This window comes from Vigna angularis, chromosome 6 (genome assembly GCF_016808095.1).
Source record: "Vigna angularis cultivar LongXiaoDou No.4 chromosome 6, ASM1680809v1, whole genome shotgun sequence".
NCBI lineage: Eukaryota > Viridiplantae > Streptophyta > Magnoliopsida > Fabales > Fabaceae > Vigna > Vigna angularis.
In genome coordinates this window covers 2,372,289-2,391,855 of record NC_068975.1, presented here as the reverse complement: position 1 = coordinate 2,391,855, position 19,567 = coordinate 2,372,289, and the positions used below count along the sequence as shown (strand labels likewise).

General features: G+C 36.8%; 1 protein-coding gene across 3 annotated transcripts; it reads left to right on the top strand.

The window, feature by feature from the left end:
- The first annotated feature begins 728 nt into the window (after positions 1–728).
- LOC108319798 (protein FAR1-RELATED SEQUENCE 3) lies at positions 729–16,108 on the top strand. 3 transcript variants are annotated; one of them, XM_017551055.2, is made up of 6 exons: positions 729–1,108; positions 1,402–3,720; positions 3,809–3,898; positions 4,100–4,249; positions 9,619–9,735; positions 15,724–16,108. In XM_017551055.2, the coding sequence occupies exons 2-6, from the start codon at positions 1,480–1,482 to the stop codon at positions 15,766–15,768; spliced, it is 2,643 nt and encodes an 880-aa protein (XP_017406544.1). In that variant the 5' UTR covers positions 729–1,108; positions 1,402–1,479; the 3' UTR covers positions 15,769–16,108. The 3 variants fall into 3 exon arrangements, with proteins under 3 accessions (XP_017406544.1, XP_017406543.1, XP_017406542.1); XM_017551054.2 differs by having other exon boundaries at positions 729–1,304; XM_017551053.2 differs by having other exon boundaries at positions 729–3,720.
- The last annotated feature ends 3,459 nt before the right edge of the window (positions 16,109–19,567 follow it).

The window sequence follows — 19,567 nt, the reverse complement described above, 5'->3', positions numbered from 1 at the left end:
ACACTGTTACCCAATTCAGCCTAATTTTATCGACGTTAGTTTTGGAGGACGAAAAATTATAGTTTCCTTAAGGACAAGATCAAAATATACCAAAGTTTGAAAGAGACTAAAACTAAAATCACTTGATAGTTGAGGGACTAAAAACATATTAAACCCAAAGATTTATAAAAAAAGTTTTGAAAAAAAAAGTGTAAAATGAAGAAAAAGTGGTAGATTTATGGGGATTCTTTGGAAATCACTAATATACCCTTATATAATATTTTGTTTTCCTTATTTTTTAGTTGTAAATATAAGAAATAAATAAATGCAGTAGCACTTTTAGGAAAAAAATTATTTTCACTTTTTCAATTAATTTTTCAATCAAAAGATCTTTATATTTTAAAGGATACACTAAGTAATTTTGACATTATACTAAATACAATTATTTATATTAATTCCATTAAATCAATCCTATATCTCAATAAATTTCCTACATAAATTTATTATCTTTCTATTAAACCAAATCACTCACTTTTCATTCGATTAATTTCCTGATTATTACTAATCAATATTCACTTTTTAATTTTTAACTAAATAGTTAGGGATTTGTTAGTTCTTCTTGGAAAAAGAAAAATAAATAAATAAAAATCAATTTTAAAAAACGAATAGAAGAAGCGTGATGATGCAAAGCGTAAGTAGCCCACTGACATAGATAATGCACTTGGCAAATCCAACCGCATACAGCACAAGTTGAGGTCAGATCCCACTTTGATAAAAAGGAAAGCAGTTCGGTCTGAATCAAACATGACCGTACGATTACAATCGAACGGCTCACATCACGCGTGTGTACTTATGTCTCATCGAATCCGTGTGACACGCACTCACTCTCTCTCCTTCCTCTCTCTGTCGCCCCTCTCGTCCTCTGCAATTCCCGGTGACGGAGCAACCCTACCCACCGTCGAAAAGCGGTCATTTCGCTTCGAACCTCACTATTCATGTGTGTTTCGGCCACCTCTCGGAAGGGAAAAAGGTTTCCACCAATCAGCGTTTCTGATTCTTCTTCAACCCCAAAATTGGGAGATTTGACAATCAATTTGTCGTCAGCTCCTAATAATTTACAGTCTTTGCTGTAAGTTTGGGTTTCTCAATTTCCATATCAATTTGCGCAAAGTTGTATGGTTTGTACAAAATTACCTTTGTGGTACCTGAGTAATTCATTCTCTTTGCTTAACTCCGTTTTGTTATTGAGAATATACAATACTTTTAACATATGTGCTCAGAAAATCGTTATGATGTTTACATACTGAAGTTTTGCGCAGTCTTAGGTGATCACTTTTTAATTCTCTGAAGCAATATTTTCTTAAAAAACTTTATTTCCTTGGACACATGCAACTTAGATGGCACCTACTTTCTATATGATAGGATTAAAGCAATCAGTCCATGGTCAGGATATTTACCCATGAAATAGGCACAGTAAGATAGTGGTATTAACTGTTTGAAATGGATGTTCAAGTGATAAATGCGGAAGGAAGTAGTCATCAGTCAAAGGCAGATAACGGGGATGCAGAACCAAGTGACAGTGAAGTTAATAATACTGAAAAGTATGGAACTCACGCGGAGGACCGGATTTCTGAACCATATGTGGGTATGGAATTTGACACTGTAGATGTTGCTAAGGCATTTTATAATGAATATGCCAGACACATGGGTTTTAGCTCTAAAGTTGGCCCATATGGTCACTCTAAAATTGATGGGGAAAATTATAGGGAGTTTGTATGTGGTAGGGAAGGTTTAAGAAAAGGACTAAATGAAAGTTGCAATGCAATGATTAGGATCGAGCTAAAGGGTCAAAATAAATGGGTGGTAACAAAATTAGTGAAGGAGCATACTCATTCCCTGTTCAGTTCCAGTAAGTCATACAATAATCACCCAAGTAAGCATTTTTCTAGTGTTGGAAGGACAATGCCGGAAACTTATCAAGGAGTGGGTCTTGTTCCTAGTGGTGTTATGTATGTATCTATGGATGGGAATCGTGTTTCGAATCAGAATACTCGTGGGATGAAGAATATTCATACCACTGCTGCTGAACGAAGTCACCCAGTTAAAAATTCCTCATTGATGAATTATACTGTTAGGCCTTCTTTGCAAAACCGGACATTGGGGAGGGACGCTCATAATCTGCTGGAGTACTTCAAGAAGATGCAGGCTGAGAATCCTGGTTTCTTCTATGCTATACAACTTGATGAAGACAATCGAATGTCTAATGTCTTTTGGGCAGATGCAAGATCAAGGACAGCATACAGTTATTACGGTGACACAGTTCATCTTGACACAACTTACAAAGTAAATCAATATAGAGTGCCATTTGCTTCTTTCACTGGGGTAAATCATCATGGTCAAATGGTTTTGTTTGGTTGTGCGCTCCTTTTGGATGATTCTGAGGCATCTTATTTATGGCTGTTGAAGACATTTCTGACGGCAATGAATGATTGTCAGCCTGTCTCTATAACTACTGATCAAGATAGAGCCTTGCAAACTGCAGTTTCTCAAGTTCTCCCACAAACCCGCCACTGTATTAGCAAGTGGCATATCTTGAAAGAAGGTCAAGAAAAGTTGGCTCATGTATGTCTTGTGCATCCAAATTTTCAGGTTGAACTTTATAATTGTATTAACATGACAGAAACCATTGATGAGTTTGAGTCATTTTGGAGTTGTATCATCGATAAATATGAACTCAGAAGAAATGATTGGCTCCAGTCATTGTATAATGCTCGTGCTCAATGGGTTCCAGCATTCTTTCGCAATTCGTTTTTTGCAGCATTATCTCCTACTCAAGGTTTTGATGGTTCTTTTTTTGATGGTTATGTCAACCAACAGACAACATTGCCATTGTTCTTCAGGCAGTATGAAAGAGCTTTAGAGAGCTGGATTGAGAAGGAAATAGAAGCAGATTTTGAGACAGTTTGCACAACACCAGTTTTGAAGACACCTTCACCAATGGAGAAACAGGTTGCTAATCTTTATACAAGAAAAATATTTTCAAAGTTTCAAGATGAACTTGTTGAAACTTTTGTTTATACTGCGAATAGAATTGAAGGAGATGGACCAAATAGCACATTTAGAGTTGCAAAATTTGAGGATGACCAGAAGGCATACACGGTCTCATTAAACCATTCTGAGTTGAAAGCTAATTGTAGTTGCCAAATGTTTGAGTATTCAGGCATTCTTTGCAGACATATTTTAACAGTTTTCACCGTGACAAATGTACTTACGTTACCACCCCATTACATCTTGAAACGTTGGACAAGAAATGCAAAAAACAGTCCTGGATTGGATGAACATATCGGTGAGTTACATGCACAGGAATCTTTGACAGCAAGATATAGCAATCTATGCAAGGAAGCCATCAGGTACGCTGAGGAAGGGGCAGTAACTGTGGAAACATATAATGCTGCAATAAGTGGTATTAGAGAAGGTGGAAAGAAGGTTGCTAATGTGAAAAGAAGTGTTGCCAAAGTATCTCCTCCTAACAATCAGGCCGGTGGGATTGCATATGATGACAGGAAAACTCCCACTCCAACTTCAGATACAACTCCTCTTTTATGGCCGCGGCAAGATGAGATAACGAGGAGGTTTAATCTTAATGATGCTGGTGGTCCTGTTCAATCAGTTGCTGATCTAAACTTGCCACGGATGGCCCCAGTCTCTCTTCATCGTGATGATGGCCTATCTGAAAACATGGTAACTGAAAGTATAAATCTGTTTTTTTCTCTTGTTAAAAGAATAGAAATCCATTACATTGTTGTGGTCCTTGGGTTCTTTCATGTAGGTAGTTCTTCCATGCCTAAAATCAATGACATGGATAATGGAGAACAAAAACTCAACTCCTGGGAATAAAGTAGCTGTTATCAATCTTAAGGTATTCTCATTAACCGCAAACGGGAAAGGACATTGTATTTTACTTTGTTTAGTTTAAGACCAAATTTGGTTTGGCTGTCAATCTTTGATTAGCATCGGTATAAATATCTTATGTAGTGTTCAGTCTGTGAAGTGCTTTTCTTTTCTCAATTCTTTTGGTAATTAGTGTTAGTCCATTGATATTTCACGCATCATATTGCAGTTGCAAGATTATAGCAGGGTTCCATCCACAGAATCTGAGGTTAAGTTTCATCTTTCTAGAGTTACTTTGGAACCAATGTTGAAGTCTATGGCTTACATCAGTGAACAGCTCTCAACACCAGCTAATAAGGTTGCAGTAATAAATCTCAAGGTATTTTCACTTTATTTTCTAAGGTTATGATAAATTTTCTCAACAATATTCTTCATGACAAGTTACTAAAGAAAGATGTACACGTATGGATTTATGATTTATAAGGTTAGAATTTAAGTAGTTATTGATAATTGTAATTGATTTTGTTATTGTAGAAGATTATTTAATGCTTTAAATTTCAATATTTGGCAACTGAACAAAGCTTGTTAACTGTATTTAAGGAAGCCTTGGTGATAGATTTCTTTAGTACAGAAATCAATCTCTCTTGCACTCAGCACACACGCACACAAAATATTGGACAAAAGGTCTGTCTATTACTTTGATGAACAAGAATACAAATGTACAACATCCAACTCTCAAGGGAGCACTCTCCCTCCTCATGAACAATCTCTTGTCTATACAACTAATATCAAAAGCTCCCCGACACAAGACCTCCATGTCTTCTTATAAAGGCCCTCCTAACCAACTAACAACTAATTCCTAATATGTTTCCGTCTATCCCTCACCCATTATATCCTATCACATAATATATCCTATCATTACACCCCGCAGAACAACCTTGTCCTCAAGGTTGGAACCGTATGAAGGGAATCCATTGGCTATTGCTTGCACTTTTAGATCCGGAGGCTTGGGTGGTGGTCGATATGAGAGACAAAATTTATGGAACCACTTTCGTGTCTTCATTATTTCCTTGAAAGGGAGGAGCTTCTTATTCTTCCATGTAAAAGAGCTTCTTCTACCCAAATTATCCAAAGAAGAGCCATTATTACTCAACTCGAAATCATGCTTGGTAAGATCCAAAAAAGTGACTATGACCTTTTCTTGGACACAACACCCTGAATCTTGTTCAAAGAGATTGATGAGTGTCACAAACACTCACTTCTTTTGGCCATCACACGAACACTCATGGAGAAACTGCTGAATTCCTTGTTCATAAGACATGAGGCGTTAAAAACCCTTGAATCATCCACTAAGAACCCTGAATCCATAATGAAAAAGTCCAATATTTTCATATCTTCATTCCATCCTGTTGGAAGTCTCACATCGACTAGAGATAAGGCCAAATTAAAGTATATAAGTGGGTGCAGACCTCACCTTACAAGCCGGTTTTGTGAGGATGAGTTAGGCCTCAAGTCCACTTCTAACATGGTATCAGAGCTATGGTTAGAGCTTATCCTAGCATTATTGGTTGTTTGTTGGGCATATTGTTCCACCCATTATCGGGCCGCTATTGGACCACCCATTAATGTCTAATCTCACGCTCGAGATGTATATACCTCGGCGTGAGGGGGGTGTGTTGGAAGTCCCACATCGACTAGAGATAAGGCCAAATTAAAGTATATAAGTGGGTGCAGACCTCACCTTACAAGCCGGTTTTGTGAGGATGAGTTAGGCCTCAAGTCCACTTCTAACACATCCCCATCTATTATTGTCACTGCACTTATTATTAGTTGCAAACTAGCCATAAGAATCCCGATGCATTTGATTGGATTCACCCCTATGGTTCAACATAGACATCCTAACATCCCAACAACTCTTATTAGATAACACCACACTATTATCCATGTCCTTGCTTTCCAAACACCTGGACAAATACTTAGCCATGTCCACATTGGTGATGTGGGTGAGAAACTTGTCCTTTTTGCATAGGGCTCGTAGCTTTCCCAAGGAATACTCCTTTAACTGATCTCTTGGTGTTGATTTTACTTGGGACTCCCATATTTTGAATTCTTGGATGAAATATTTCCCACTCCCAGTCCATGTTACTGCTGTCAAACTATTCAATATCATGCTTCTCTTGTTCCCCTCAACTATCCTTGGCAGAGTTGTTGCAAGATCTTCCCCAAGAAAAATTCTTGGATTTTTGTTGCCAGGTCTTGAACCCCTGGACTACTTTTTCTTCCAGGTCCTTTGATGGTTAGGTTTTGATTGCATTTTCTCCTTTATCTGAGAGTTGCTTTGCTTTCTTGATGTCTTGCAAAATATCTTTCTCAACATCGATACTTATCTTTCCCTCTTTCTTTCCTTTCATGACAGATTTCTCACTTCTTTTTGAGTCCTTTCTATGATTCTTGGATTTTTGCAGCATTTCTTTTATTTCTTGGATATTTCTTCTCCATTCTGCTAGCACCCTTTTATGTTCGCTGGCCCACCTCTCCAAAGTATTCATTTCTCCTTTCACAACATTCATTCTTGCATCTATCCTTGCCTCTAGCGTATTCATTTTTGCTTCCATCACGCTCTTCTCCTAAGGATCCAGTAGGTTGGACCAATTTGATAGATTTCTTTAGTATAGAAATCAATCTCTCTTGCAGAATATTGTACAAAAAGTCTGTCTATTACTCTGATGAACAAGAATACAAATGTACAACATCCAACTCTCAAAGGAGCACTCTCCCTTCACAGGAACAACCTCCTGTCTATACAACTAATATCAAAAGCTCCCCGACACAAGACCTCCCTATCTTCTTATAAAGGCCCCCTCAACCAACTAATCATTTTGTTGTGAGCTGTGAGGACATGTTGACTAATGTAAAATTCCTTGGGAAGATAAGAATGAAGAAAACGTTGCAGAAAAATATTCCTTAGCATTATCATTATGGCGGATTTTAATTGTCTTCCCAAATTGGTTCTTAATTTCATTAAAAAAGGACATAAATATGGACAAAAGTTCAGATCTCTCTTTCATTAAATAAACCCAGGTACATTGAGAGAATTCATCAATGAAGGTTACAAAATAATTAAAACCAAACGAAGTAACATGACTTGGTTCCTAAATATCAGAGTAAATAGTTGAGAAAGGAAAATTACGTGTCTCAGACCTTTTAGGATAAGAAGATCTACCATGTTTTCCTAACTAAGAAGACTCACAATCTAAGACTTGAATGTTCTTGAGACTCGGAACCATCATCTTTCAACTTGGACAAACTTGGATGGCCCAAACGATCACACAAAAGTTTTCGGGATGAAGTTGTAAAATAGGAAACTGAAGAGCTATGTTTTAAGAAATAAAGTCCTCGAGACTCATGTCCTTCTCCAATCAAACGACCCGTACCATGTTCCCGTATAACAACGAAATTAGCAGTAAAGGTTACAAAACAATGTAAGGAACGAGTCAATTGACTCAAGGAGATTAAATTGTAAGGACAATGAGGAATATACAAATCAGAATTTAAATTTAGTGAAGGAGATAAGGAAACTTTGCCAATTCCCTAAGATGCCACTTTGGATCCATTGGCAACTGTAATGAAATGAGGGATTTTTAGAGAGGACATGGAAGAAAATGAAGGAATGTTACCAGAGATATGATCTAAGGCACCTGAGTCAAGGATCCATGGACTGTGACCTTCCACAGATTGAGATATGCAGACAATTGACATATTGGACATGGATGAGGATTGGCCAAGATTAGAAGATTTTCCAGACTTGTACCTTAAAAATTCTTTGTACTCTTCATTTGGAATTTTGGATTCTAGATCATCAGATTTAGAAACATGAGCAACTTTGTCTGGATATCCATGTAAGGCATAACATTTTTCTTGAGTATGGCCTATTTTCTTACAATATGTGCATTGATGGGACTTGATGGTACCCGAAGAAGTCGAGTAACTAGGCTGTGCATTGATGGGACTTGATCACCAGCTAACATTTGATCACGAACATGATCAAAATCTGAGTGTAGACTTCTTAGAATTAAGACCATGTAAAACTTATTAAGCTTCTTGTTTATGCCTTCTAAAGAATCAGCCACAAAAATTCTTTAATTCCTCTATGGTAGCATAAACCTTTCCTATGTGAGCGAGCATATCATGAATGGCTTGTTTGAGGGAAGTCACTCTTTGAGTTGCATCAAAGTGATGTTGCACATCATTAGCAACGATATCCTGTTCTCTTTTCCAAAAGGAGGAGCACGTTTTGTAAGGTCTCAATTTCTAAGACCTCTTGTTTGACATATTGCCATAGGACAGTGCATAAATGAAAATCAAGCTTTTGCCATTGAGATTTCTCTTCATCGGGTACAGTGGAAATATCTTGTTCAAGATGATCATGGTATCCTTGACCAAGAAACCATAACTCCACGGAAGAAGACCAAGATAAATAGTTTTTCCAATTGAGTTTTGCAGAAGTAATGGTAGGGATAGCAGATAAAGAAGGTGTTCCAAAACCAGAAGTCATTCTAAGGCTAAACAGAAGAGAGAAAAATTGATTTGAGGGTAGAAACAGCGGCAACGGACAACAAAGGCCGGCCGGCTCTGGATACCAATTTAAATAGTTGGGAGAGAACCTACAATTTTTATTATTACTATTCACTTAACCCTAATACACATACTACCCTATTTATAAGGGATAATAGATCAACATAAAAAGGAAAAATAGAAGGCTCCTAAAAAGCCCACTAGAAAATACATTACATTTTAACCGTGATAATAGAAATCAACAAATAAGATTAAAACATATAATTATAAAATTAAAAAATAAACTAAAGTAATCATTGTAGATAGTTTATTGCATAATGCGGAAACGAAAGGATTGTTTAACAAAGATAACAGTGATGGTAAAGTTATACAAATAGTACAGATCGCACAATAGATGCATATATTTTATTAATTGTATATGATAAACAGTTATCAAAACCAATTTCTATTTTGAACTGTTATAGATATTGTACTATTTATTCATCTTAGGGTGTATTTTAAAATAATTTTTTCAAGTAAAATATCATACTTTAAGCTAAACATCATCAATAGTTTCGTTATAGTGGTTAGAAAATGTAACAAAAGACTATTATCTTATTGATATCACAATCAATAATTTGATCTAGTGTCAAAATAATAAAATAAACCGTTTAAATAGTATAATAGTTAAAATAAGTATTGTAATATTAAAATAACAAAAAGATAATTATTATCCATCACTGTGAATATGTTAATGGAATAAAAAGCATTCTTATAAAGAAGAGAACAAAAAAATGTGGATGATAAAAGCATTCCTTGTATAGAAAATATTTGAAGAGAGATTTAATAAATAGTTTAAGGATAAAATGGAAATAGATGTAAGAACGCTACAAGTACTGCTATTTCAAGTACGGTCTGAGAAAACGCCACGAGCTATTATTTATCTATTTGGTAGTTGGTATTCTATCTTACTAAATTGAACGGACTGTACAGTTCATGATTCCTTCTTTGGAAAAAGGTCTCTTGAATTCTGAAGCATTTCTCTATCTCATTAATTATATACCGTTTCTCTTTAGTGTGATAAAGAGAAATCCTTACATAATCCCACTTACTAAAAATGTTTCCTTTGATTCTTTGTCTCTTTACTTTGACCAGCTTTTCCATTTTTTGATGAAATTCTTGAAAATGTTTCAGCTTCAAGATACTGAGACAACCTCTGGTGAGTCAGAAGTAAAGTTTCAGGTGTCCCGGGATACATTGGGTGCTATGCTACGATCAATGGCCTATATCCGTGAGCAGCTTTCTCATGCCGTAAGTATTCTATTCCTGTAATCTGTATATAGGATGCGTATGATGTAAAACTTTTATAATTTATCTGAGATGTTTTTTCTTTACTTCTATGTTCTGCCATGCATAATAATTAGTTGTCTGTCAAGCATCCCATTCAATGTAAAATTTGCACCTATCCATAGTAATTGAGAAACTTCATAATGTGAAATCCTTTTATAAGACAGAAGAAAAAGAATATTTATAATTTATTAAAAAGAGAATAGAAATGGTTCATCCGGGTGTGCTATTTTTAATTTAAGCATTTATTTAGTGTTTTAGAGCAATGAAACCCAGTACATCAACCATCTATATAAAGCTGCATAATCCATGTGCATATCTGATGGGGAAACAGACAAATAGCTGTCTGAGTTGGTTGTGAGTCTTTGGGTTGTTGGGGCTAGGAGATTGTGTATATAGGAGGAGAGAAGGGTTTGTGAGAGAGGGGAGTTTTCGAGTTGTATTCTTTGTAAGGCAGGATCATACATCCTATGAAGGGAAGTTTGTCCTTGGAAGTCTTAGAACATCTTTGTCAGATTTAATAAAACAGTTTTGTCTTCTTCTTTTGTTCTTTGTTAGTAAGGTGTGGACAGGGACGTCACCCTCTGTGTGTGCTAGGTCTCTTATTCCTAAGAGACGTAACAGAAGCTAGTATTTGTAGCATTATCAAGGCAATCTTATAGTTATTACTTAATATTCAAATTGGTTTGTACTTGTTGGAATAAGTAATAAATCTGGTTAGAAAATAGTTGTGTTGGGAATTATTACCTATTGTACCTAGTTTTATACCTAAGTTTCTAGTTCAGCCTTTCAATCTTTCATCTTATTGTATCAGATTTCTATCATTGTAAATCTGAGATCATAGGAGAGCTTTTTCTAGCCCTCTCAAATATATTTTTTCTCTTATTTTAAGTTGGTATTAGAGCAGGTCGTTTGAGCTCTTCCTTGCCGATTTGGTCCTTGGCTGTCCTTGGTTAAAGGGTTTTTTAGGGTTTTCTTGTTAAACCTAGGGTTTTCTTTTTTGTTGTTCTTATTGGTTTGTTTGTTGTACGTGTTGGTTTCTTTAGACTCCAACTAAAATGTCTTCTAGACCTATTATCTCCTTCTCCGGAACTCCTACCATTACCTCTAAGAAACTAATTGGGAAAAATTATCTCTTTTGGTTTGCCTCGGGTTAAATGTGGTTCCTTGGCCAAGCTAACCATGATCACCTTGAACAAGATGAAAGTAAAGTGCCTTTTGAGCAAGCTGAACAATGGAAGTTATTAGAAGTCTCACATCGACTAGAGATAAGGCCAATTTAAAGTATATAAGTGGATGCAAACCTCACCTTACAAGCCGATTTTGTGGATTTGAGTAAGGCTTAAAGTCCACTTCTTAACATGGTATCAGAGCTATGGTTAGAGTCTTTCTTAGTGATATTTGTTATTTGTTGGTCATATTGTTCCACCTGCTATCGGGCCATTATCAGACCACCCATTAATGTCTAGTCTCACGCTCGAGATGTATATACTTCGGCATGAGGAGGATGTGTTGGAAGTCTCCCATCAACTAGAAATAAAGCCAATTTAAAGTATATAAGTGGGTGCAAACCTCTCCTTACAAGCTGGTTTTGTGGGGTTGAGTTAGGCTTAAAGTCCACTTCTTAACAGAAGCGAATTGATTTTCAACTTCGTGACTTACTATGGTAGTCTTTGCAACCCAAATTATTGGGTATTCTTAGATCTTTTAAGACTTACAACTCTTTCTAGAAAAAAGGCTCAGAATAATTTTGTAAACTATAACCAAGGCCTTTATGAGGCTTGCCTCTCAAAAAAAAGAATTATGACATGGTGTCTTTCATGAGCAAAACTCAATTTGTAGTTGAAGAATTAAAGTTGTTATTGGAAGTTGAGCCATTGGACAATCAAGAAGAAACTAGACAAATTCTACATGGTGATGATCGTTGGTGCCCCACATCAAAACTTTAAACATGTTAGAGATCAACTTTCAACAGGTCACCAAGTGCCTTCCATGGAAAGCTTGACCACACAACTCCAACACTTGAAAGCAAGAATATTTAAGAACATGTGAAGTCTTTTGTCATGGTTTCTACATGTGGAAAAGGACAAAATGCTAGAGGAAGATGTGGTGGTCAGGGATGTCCTCAATGCACATACTTGTAAGAGAATAGGTCACATTGAAGAGAACTATTTCTCTTTGCACGACTTTTCTAACAATACATTCAATGTCCCTAAAGCTGAAGTTGTTGACCCCAAATTCTCTAATGAAGAATACTAAGAATATTTCAATGAAGAATACTAAGAATATTTCAGGCTGAACTGTAATAGCTTGGTCATATGTGAATCCTAGTTTATGAACAACTTGCATTTCACAATCCATGGAGAATCAAAGGAAATGATGTTACTAGAATATCTCAACTGAAGGACTACTTGTGTAAACATTTTTGAAACCAAGATCTTAAGAGCCTCAAATACTTCTTGGGATTGAAGTAGCTCAATCAAAAGGCATTGTAATCTTTCAAAGGATGTATGCTCTAGACATCCTAAAAGAGACAAGTATTATTGACTATAGGCTAGTAGAAAGTCTCATGGACCCAATGATAGAAGGTGAATCGTTCTCTAACCTAAAAAGTTATAGGAGACTAGATGAAAAACTATTTTTTATCTTAATATTACTAGACCTAATCTATCTTTTGTAGTTGTTGTTAATTAGTTCATGTAGGCATTCATATTTACCTCCAAAAAGCTTTAGGACAAGGAATGATATATGAAGATAAAGGAAACATCCAAATCTCGAGTCATTGTGATGCTGATTAGGTAGGTTCCAATGACAAACATTCTACTATAGGATATTGTGTTTTCCCTTGAAGGAAAACTTAATGTAGTGACTCGATCAATTGTTGAAACTGAATATAGGGTAATGATGTATCTTAATTGTATGTATGGGTGAAACAACTCCTTGAAGAACTTAGCTTTTGTGAGATCAGACCATGAAGATGTGATAACTAAGATGCTCTTCAAATTGGTTTCAATTTGGTATTCTATGAGAGAACTCAAAACAGAAATGGATTGTCTTATTTGGAAAAAATTGTTGTCCGAAGAAATTTTTACTGAGGTTGTATAATCAAATGATCTACTTGCATATCTATTACCCAAGTCCTTAAGAAGATCTTGGATTGAGTTTATCTATTCCAATACATACATACAATTTGTATGTTTTAGCTTGAGAAAAAATGTTAGAATAAGTATTAAATCTAGGTAGAAAGTAACTATGTTGGAAATTACTACCTATTGTACCTATGAGTTGTACCTTATTTTGTACCTAGATTTCTAGTACAACCTTTGGATCATTCATTTTATCATTGTATTAGATTTCTATCATTAAAAATGAGATCATTAGAGAGGTGTTTTATGTAACATCCCAAAAATATAGCATAAAACTATATACAGGTGTTATCATTTAATAATATGATAAAACAGTTACAGAAAATAAAGTTAACCTTACAGTTATTACAAAACCATAAAATTTAAAACTTTACAAAACACTACCTGAACTATTACAAAACTAAGAACATAACCGATCGGTTAATACAGAGTTATAACGGTGACCGAACTGTTCACCCAAAACTATACACAATATTATGACCGAACGGTCATAAACTACACCGTAGGATCCTCGCCGCCCAATTCCTGCTCCAACATACACTCTTCCCCTTCTGCTCACACCCAAAAGGTGATCATCGCAAGAGAAAAACCGAACGGAAACATGGACAAACAGAAAATAAGGGTAAGTTAATGTAATTTAATTTACTATTCATACATACAGTTTCTACAAATTCAAACAATGCAAAAGTGATCGCTACATCAGATTAAAACCAAGCACAAGAAAACATATATAAATTAAACGTTTATATAGTTAAGACCGATCGTAATATTCATGTATAGACCTTATATCTGACTCGACCATCCGGATCATATGAATACGTAGCTTGAGGTCGTTCTTGCACCCGGGTGGTGTAGTAACTGGAAAACCATCAGCTGTCGTCCAAGGTCAGTCCGTTATAACTCACCCAAGAACCTATGGGCTAGGACCTCCTGCCATTCTCACACAATGCATTACCCATCTCTACTTGAGAATTGGTAATCATCAGAATATCAGGATAAACTCCGTGAATTTCACTGTCCGTATTCATACTTTACCACATCAATACCCATTACACTGAGACATTCCTCCTTGGAATTCTCTTCCACTTTACATGAAACATATACCTTATTGGAATATCCATAAAATTCCCCATACACATTATATCAATACTATTATCTCAAATAATCAGAGTCACATAGTGAAAATATCAAATATTCATTCATAGAAGAAAACTGAACACTTAAACTTAGACTGAATACTTATAAATCAAACTGAACTCTTAGTGTAAGACCGAATGGTATTTCACTATCTAAAGAATAGGATCGAACGGTCCATACTAAGTAAGGTTGAGGAAATGGCCGAATACTAAAGCTAATTAAAATACTAACACGAAACGAGCGCTATAACCTAAGACGACCTCTAACAGTTTGATCCGAACACTTAAGGTTGATTCTAAATACTATTTATAAGATCTAACACTTTTAAGAAACCGAGCATTACAACAATATGATCGAACTATGTACAGGAACTACTATCCAATTATAACCGAATGCATTTAAGCCTAATACGAGTACGTGGTCTAACACTAGTATAAGAACGATCGCTAACAAGAGACTACCCAACCCGATAAGACTGGTCATTATTACAGAATCATAAACCACTAGGATGCCAATCACTCACCTAAGACCGATCGACCATACACGGGTAAGACAAAAAAATCTAACTCTATTGATGAATTATTGACTGACCATGACCGAGCGGTCGAGACTGAAGACTCAGCTTTTCTGCATAATTCTGCAGAATTATTCAGGATCACCAACTCATAAACACAACATTTCATACAACATAACCAAATCATCAAATCATTCAATTTCACAAACACAAAATCATCACTCCAACAATTAAATTAAATAGCTTTCCGTACTTCGTAACAGAACGCAACGCTCACAATGAAGAACTTGCTCACCACCAAAAGTCTCAACCTAAGATTCACTAGTTGAGGAAAAACAGACCAACTACAAGACCAGAAATGTGATCAGAATTTTAAAAGAAGAAGAAGATAAACACATGCAAACAGAACTTGGCTTCCATGTGCCAGAAACTAGACTTTCTCATAATAAGAAAGACCTAGCAGCTCAAACCACCACTTGATCGTTGAAAAGAGAACTCTTGCCACCAGCCAATCTCAGACAAAATCTGATTGATGATCAGATGACAGAGAACGTGAGAATTTGTAGAGAAAGGAGGATAATTTTAGAGAGAATCTAGAGAGAAGTAGGAGAAAAGAAGGTTTCAGAATTTTATAAAGATGAGTTGCATGCAAAGAGTGGCACCAGATTTTAAATTTTTCCCTTATATACTATAGTCAAAAATCGATCGGTCCACTTAGCTGTTCACACCTGTCTTCCACTTTTTGAATTTCTAAATTCTCACCCCTCCATCTGGCTTCCACTTTCTCTAGAGAAATTAAGGGTCCTAACATTTTAGGCTCTCTAAAATATATTTTCTGTTATTAATCTTAAGTGAAATTTTCGTAGACCTTAGCACATATTGATAGATCATGACACCCACCGAATAGGGCTGTAGAAAAGCTAGTTCGGCAGAGGTAGCATTCCTATTTCCAAATAAACCAGTTCAGTCAGTATGATTCTAGTTGTTATAAGCGTTCAGTATGTTTCGAATGTCTTGTAATTTATTATAAAAAATATTGGTTTAAATTCATTATGTTGGGGCACAATTTACTTTTATCCAAAAACCTGTTTTATTACTGGATAGTGCCCTTCTTTTTAAAACATTAATATTTGTTTCGATGCAACATTTTGACAGGACGATGCACAGTTAGAACCTCTATCCAAGAAGCATAAGAAGTAAAGCATCAAATTTTCTTTTCATGGATGTGGCAACATATCTTCTCGGAAGCGTGATGACTACTCAACGCAAAAAGGCTTAGAAAATGCAGTGTATCTGTTGTATTTCAAGTTTGCTAACTTTATAATGTTTTACAAGTCTGTAGTAACTTATTGTTGTACATGTATCATATCGTAAGTAGCAGCTTAGTTTTATGCAAAGCAGTTAAATAAATACTCTCCGCTAAGTAACCCACTAATAACGAATGAAAATGGGTTTGTCATAGTAAAATAGTGTCTATATAGGGTAAAAATGAGAACGGTTTCTGGAGGAATTCTAGTGGAGTTAACTTGATTTTGTTCCATTCCAGACCAAATCAAATATCTGTTTCGCATCTGATCAAGAACTTTTACAAATTTAACAAATACTGGTATCTACATTTTTCCTAAAAATGTAGAAAAAGATTGCGATCTGATTGGACTAAAAAGTTCATTTGGTTTAATGATCATCCTTTAAGTATTATTCTAGACATTTTTTGTATTAGATATAACTTGCTTGAGTTTAAGATTTTTTTAGTTGATTTATTGGAGTTTTATTGTATTTAGTTTGTATGAGTTTTGATTTGGTGCTTCCATTTTGTTGTTTTTCTTTAATATACGATGTTGTATGTAATTATGATTATTATTAAACTTTTTCAAGTGTCCAGAGTTAGAGTTCATAGCAATGTTTTTAGTATGCAATATTTTATAAAAAAGAAAATGATAAAAATAATTGTGATAGAGCTGTTATTAATTGTCTTGTAAAAGAGGTAAGATGAGTACAATTACAATAAAGGTGACTTTGTTTGTCGAGCGTTTCTCCGTGGCATCTATGTAAATGGCCTCCGTAAAAATTTAAATGTAGGTGGTTAAATTTTATTTATTCCACATTAAATTTCTATCTGCTTCATTTATTATTTGGTGTATAATTACGAGAATTGGGACACCGATTGCGAGAAGGCATTCTTCTCGCAATCGAAGAAGTAAAGATAGTGTTAACCCACTTTCCGATCATGAATCGACCGCTGGAAGGAGAAGATTTACAAATATAATTGGGAGTATCAAACAAAGTCATGAGTGCTGTGTTAGTTTAAGAGAAGCCAGAATCAAGGCTTATCGACTTCGTAAGCCGGTCCTTTAGATGTCGAAACTCATTACCAGTTGATAGAAAAGGTCGTGTTGGCGCTACTCAACACAATTAGAAAACTCTGTCCATACTTTCAAAGTCACCAGGTGTCGTTCGAACAGACCATTCCATCATAGAAAACCCGATCTGACAGGTCGAATGATGGTTTAGGCAGTAGAGTTGTGAAAATTTGGCCTGCCTTATGAACCGAGAGGATCCGTCAAGGGCAAACACTTAGCAGATTTTGCTGTAGAATTACCCCAAACCACCCTTGCTCTTCAGTGGAGTCTGTTCGTGGATGAGGCATCTAGGCGAGCAGGTGGTGGTGCTGGAGTTATCCTCAAGGGGCCGAATGAGTTCTTGTTGGAGCAGTTCCTTGTGTTCAAATTCAAGAACTCCAACAACCAAGCGGAGTATGAAGCCCTGGTCCGGACTGGAGCTGGCTAGAGATATGGGCGTTTGGAGGATAAAGTGCAGAACAAAGTCGCAATTGGTGGTAGGTCAGATGAATGGTGATTTTCAGGTTAAGGACGACCATCTCCTCAGATACTTCTATAAGGCCTCTGCCTTAACCAAAAGCTTTGAGAAGATTAAGAGCAAGCATATCCCCCACAAAGATAACTTCTGGGCATATATGCTTTCCAAACTTAGTAGTGGCAAGGAGATAAGGAAGATGACCACCATAATCCGCCAGGTATTGACGGAACCCTAGGTGGATGCTTGACCACAGCCGTGGTGGAAGGCAGCAACTAGAGAACGGAGATTTGAAGACTCATGGAGTAGTAAGATGTCGGACAATCCATACGTCCCGTAGACGCCCAAAAGACCACTCGATACGTAGTGGTGGGAAACAATCTTTACAGAAGGGGGTTCTCCACTCCTCTCCTAAAATGTTTGTCAAGCCCGAAGCGTAGTATGTGTTGGATGAGTTGAACAATGGAGTCTGCGGGCTTCACACCAGCTGACAAACTTTGAATGCTAGGGCCGTCAAGGCTGGTTATTTTTGGCCTACCATCGAAGAAGACGCCAAACATTTCGTTCAGAGATGCCCTGTCTGCCAAGCTCATGCCAATGATACGCACGTCCCACCAACCGTATTGCATAACATGGTTTCTCCCTCGTCGTATGCCTAGTGGGAAATGGACATTATCGGGCCTTTCCCCATGGGGCAAGCTCAAAAGAAATTCTTTCTCGTTGCCATCGACTATTTTACCAAGTGGGTGGAGGTGGAGGCCCTCACCACAATAACGACCTAACAGGTGCAAAAGTTTGTTGGAAACTAGTCTGTCGCTTTGGCTTACCACAGATGGTCGTAATGGAAAATGGCTGATAATTCATTGACAAAAAGTTGGACGAATTTTATAGAGGGTTGGGGATAAAACATGTGACTAGCTTAGTAGAGCACCCCTAAATGAACGACCAGGTTGAAGCAATGAACAAAACAATCGTCGTTGAGTTGAAACGAAGATTGGGAGAAAGGAAGGGAGCTTGGGTGGACGAGCTCCCTTAGGTCCTGTAGGCATATAGGTGCACTCTACATGGGACGATCGACGAAATGTCATTCAATCTCACATATGGAACTGACGCCATGCTACCCGTCGAGCTAGGAGGACCTCCCCTACGACGACAGTTGGAAGACACTCACTTAAACGAAGATGAGCTAAGGGTAGAGTTGGATACAATGAAAGAACGAAGGGATCAAATGACTTTACAAGCAGGTGCGACCTAGGAGCTTTCAAGAGGGAGAGCTTGTATGAAGGAAAACTGGTGAAGCAAGATGAATGACCTCGCACGAAAAACTAGCGGCCAAATGGGAGGGACCTTTCAAGGAGGCAGAGGACCTTGGAAATGGGACCTACCGTCTCGCCTATCCAAACGGTCGAACTATTCCAAATACTTGGAATGCATCCCAATTAAATTTTTATTTTAGTTGATTGCTCATTGTATATCTCCTTTTTACCAAAGTTAATACAACGACTGAGTATTTCATTTATAGCGAACTTGTGAACGAAGATAAATGAAACCGGACGAACAAATAGACTCGTCAGCACAAACCTAGGTTGATGAACTAAAAGGAACCACTGTCAACTTGGTCAGGTGGTAAATCACAAGTTCCGAGAGGAACCACTGCCATCCGGTATGAATAAAGTCCAAGTTGATGAACGGAGAGTTTCAGAAGGAATTACTGTCAACTTGGCTAAGCGGTGAACGTCGAGTTCATTAACCAACCGTTGTCGCCCAGGTTAGATGAAACCCAAGTTGATGAACAGGGAGTTTCCTAAAGGAAAATCACTGTCAACTTAGCAGGTGGTGAACGACGCGTTCTGCAAATGAACCATTGTCGTTCGGACAAAGAATGCTAAAAAATGTTTCGGGTGTGAGGTCGAGTTACTACTAACACTTGCATTATTTCTCCTAGGATGTCATCCGATATCTTCTCTTCTCGTCCTTTTCTTCGCTCCACCGTCTAGAGGTGTACCTACCAAAGGTTCTCCGATGCTTAAGTGAGTTAATTGTCCATACGGTAACTTAGTATAATGGTAATAAATGTGTAGAAAATGTGAACACCTACCCTCTAACTTTGACCTGTATTTATAGTTTTCGGTATGAGCTTGAGATTAATGGAATTTTAATCATGACCCAATCTCAGCCCAACATC

What these genes read in the sequence shown, in the direction of transcription:
- LOC108319798 (XM_017551055.2), top strand. Translation starts at nt 1,480, where the DNA reads ATGGATGTTCAAGTGATAAATGCGGAAGGAAGTAGTCATCAGTCAAAG. An exon ending in ATGGCCTATCTGAAAACATG is followed by an intron (nt 3,721 to 3,808) that starts GTAACTGAAAGT and finishes TCTTTCATGTAG; the next exon opens with GTAGTTCTTCCATGCCTAAA. An exon ending in TTGCAGTAATAAATCTCAAG is followed by an intron (nt 4,250 to 9,618) that starts GTATTTTCACTT and finishes AAAATGTTTCAG; the next exon opens with CTTCAAGATACTGAGACAAC.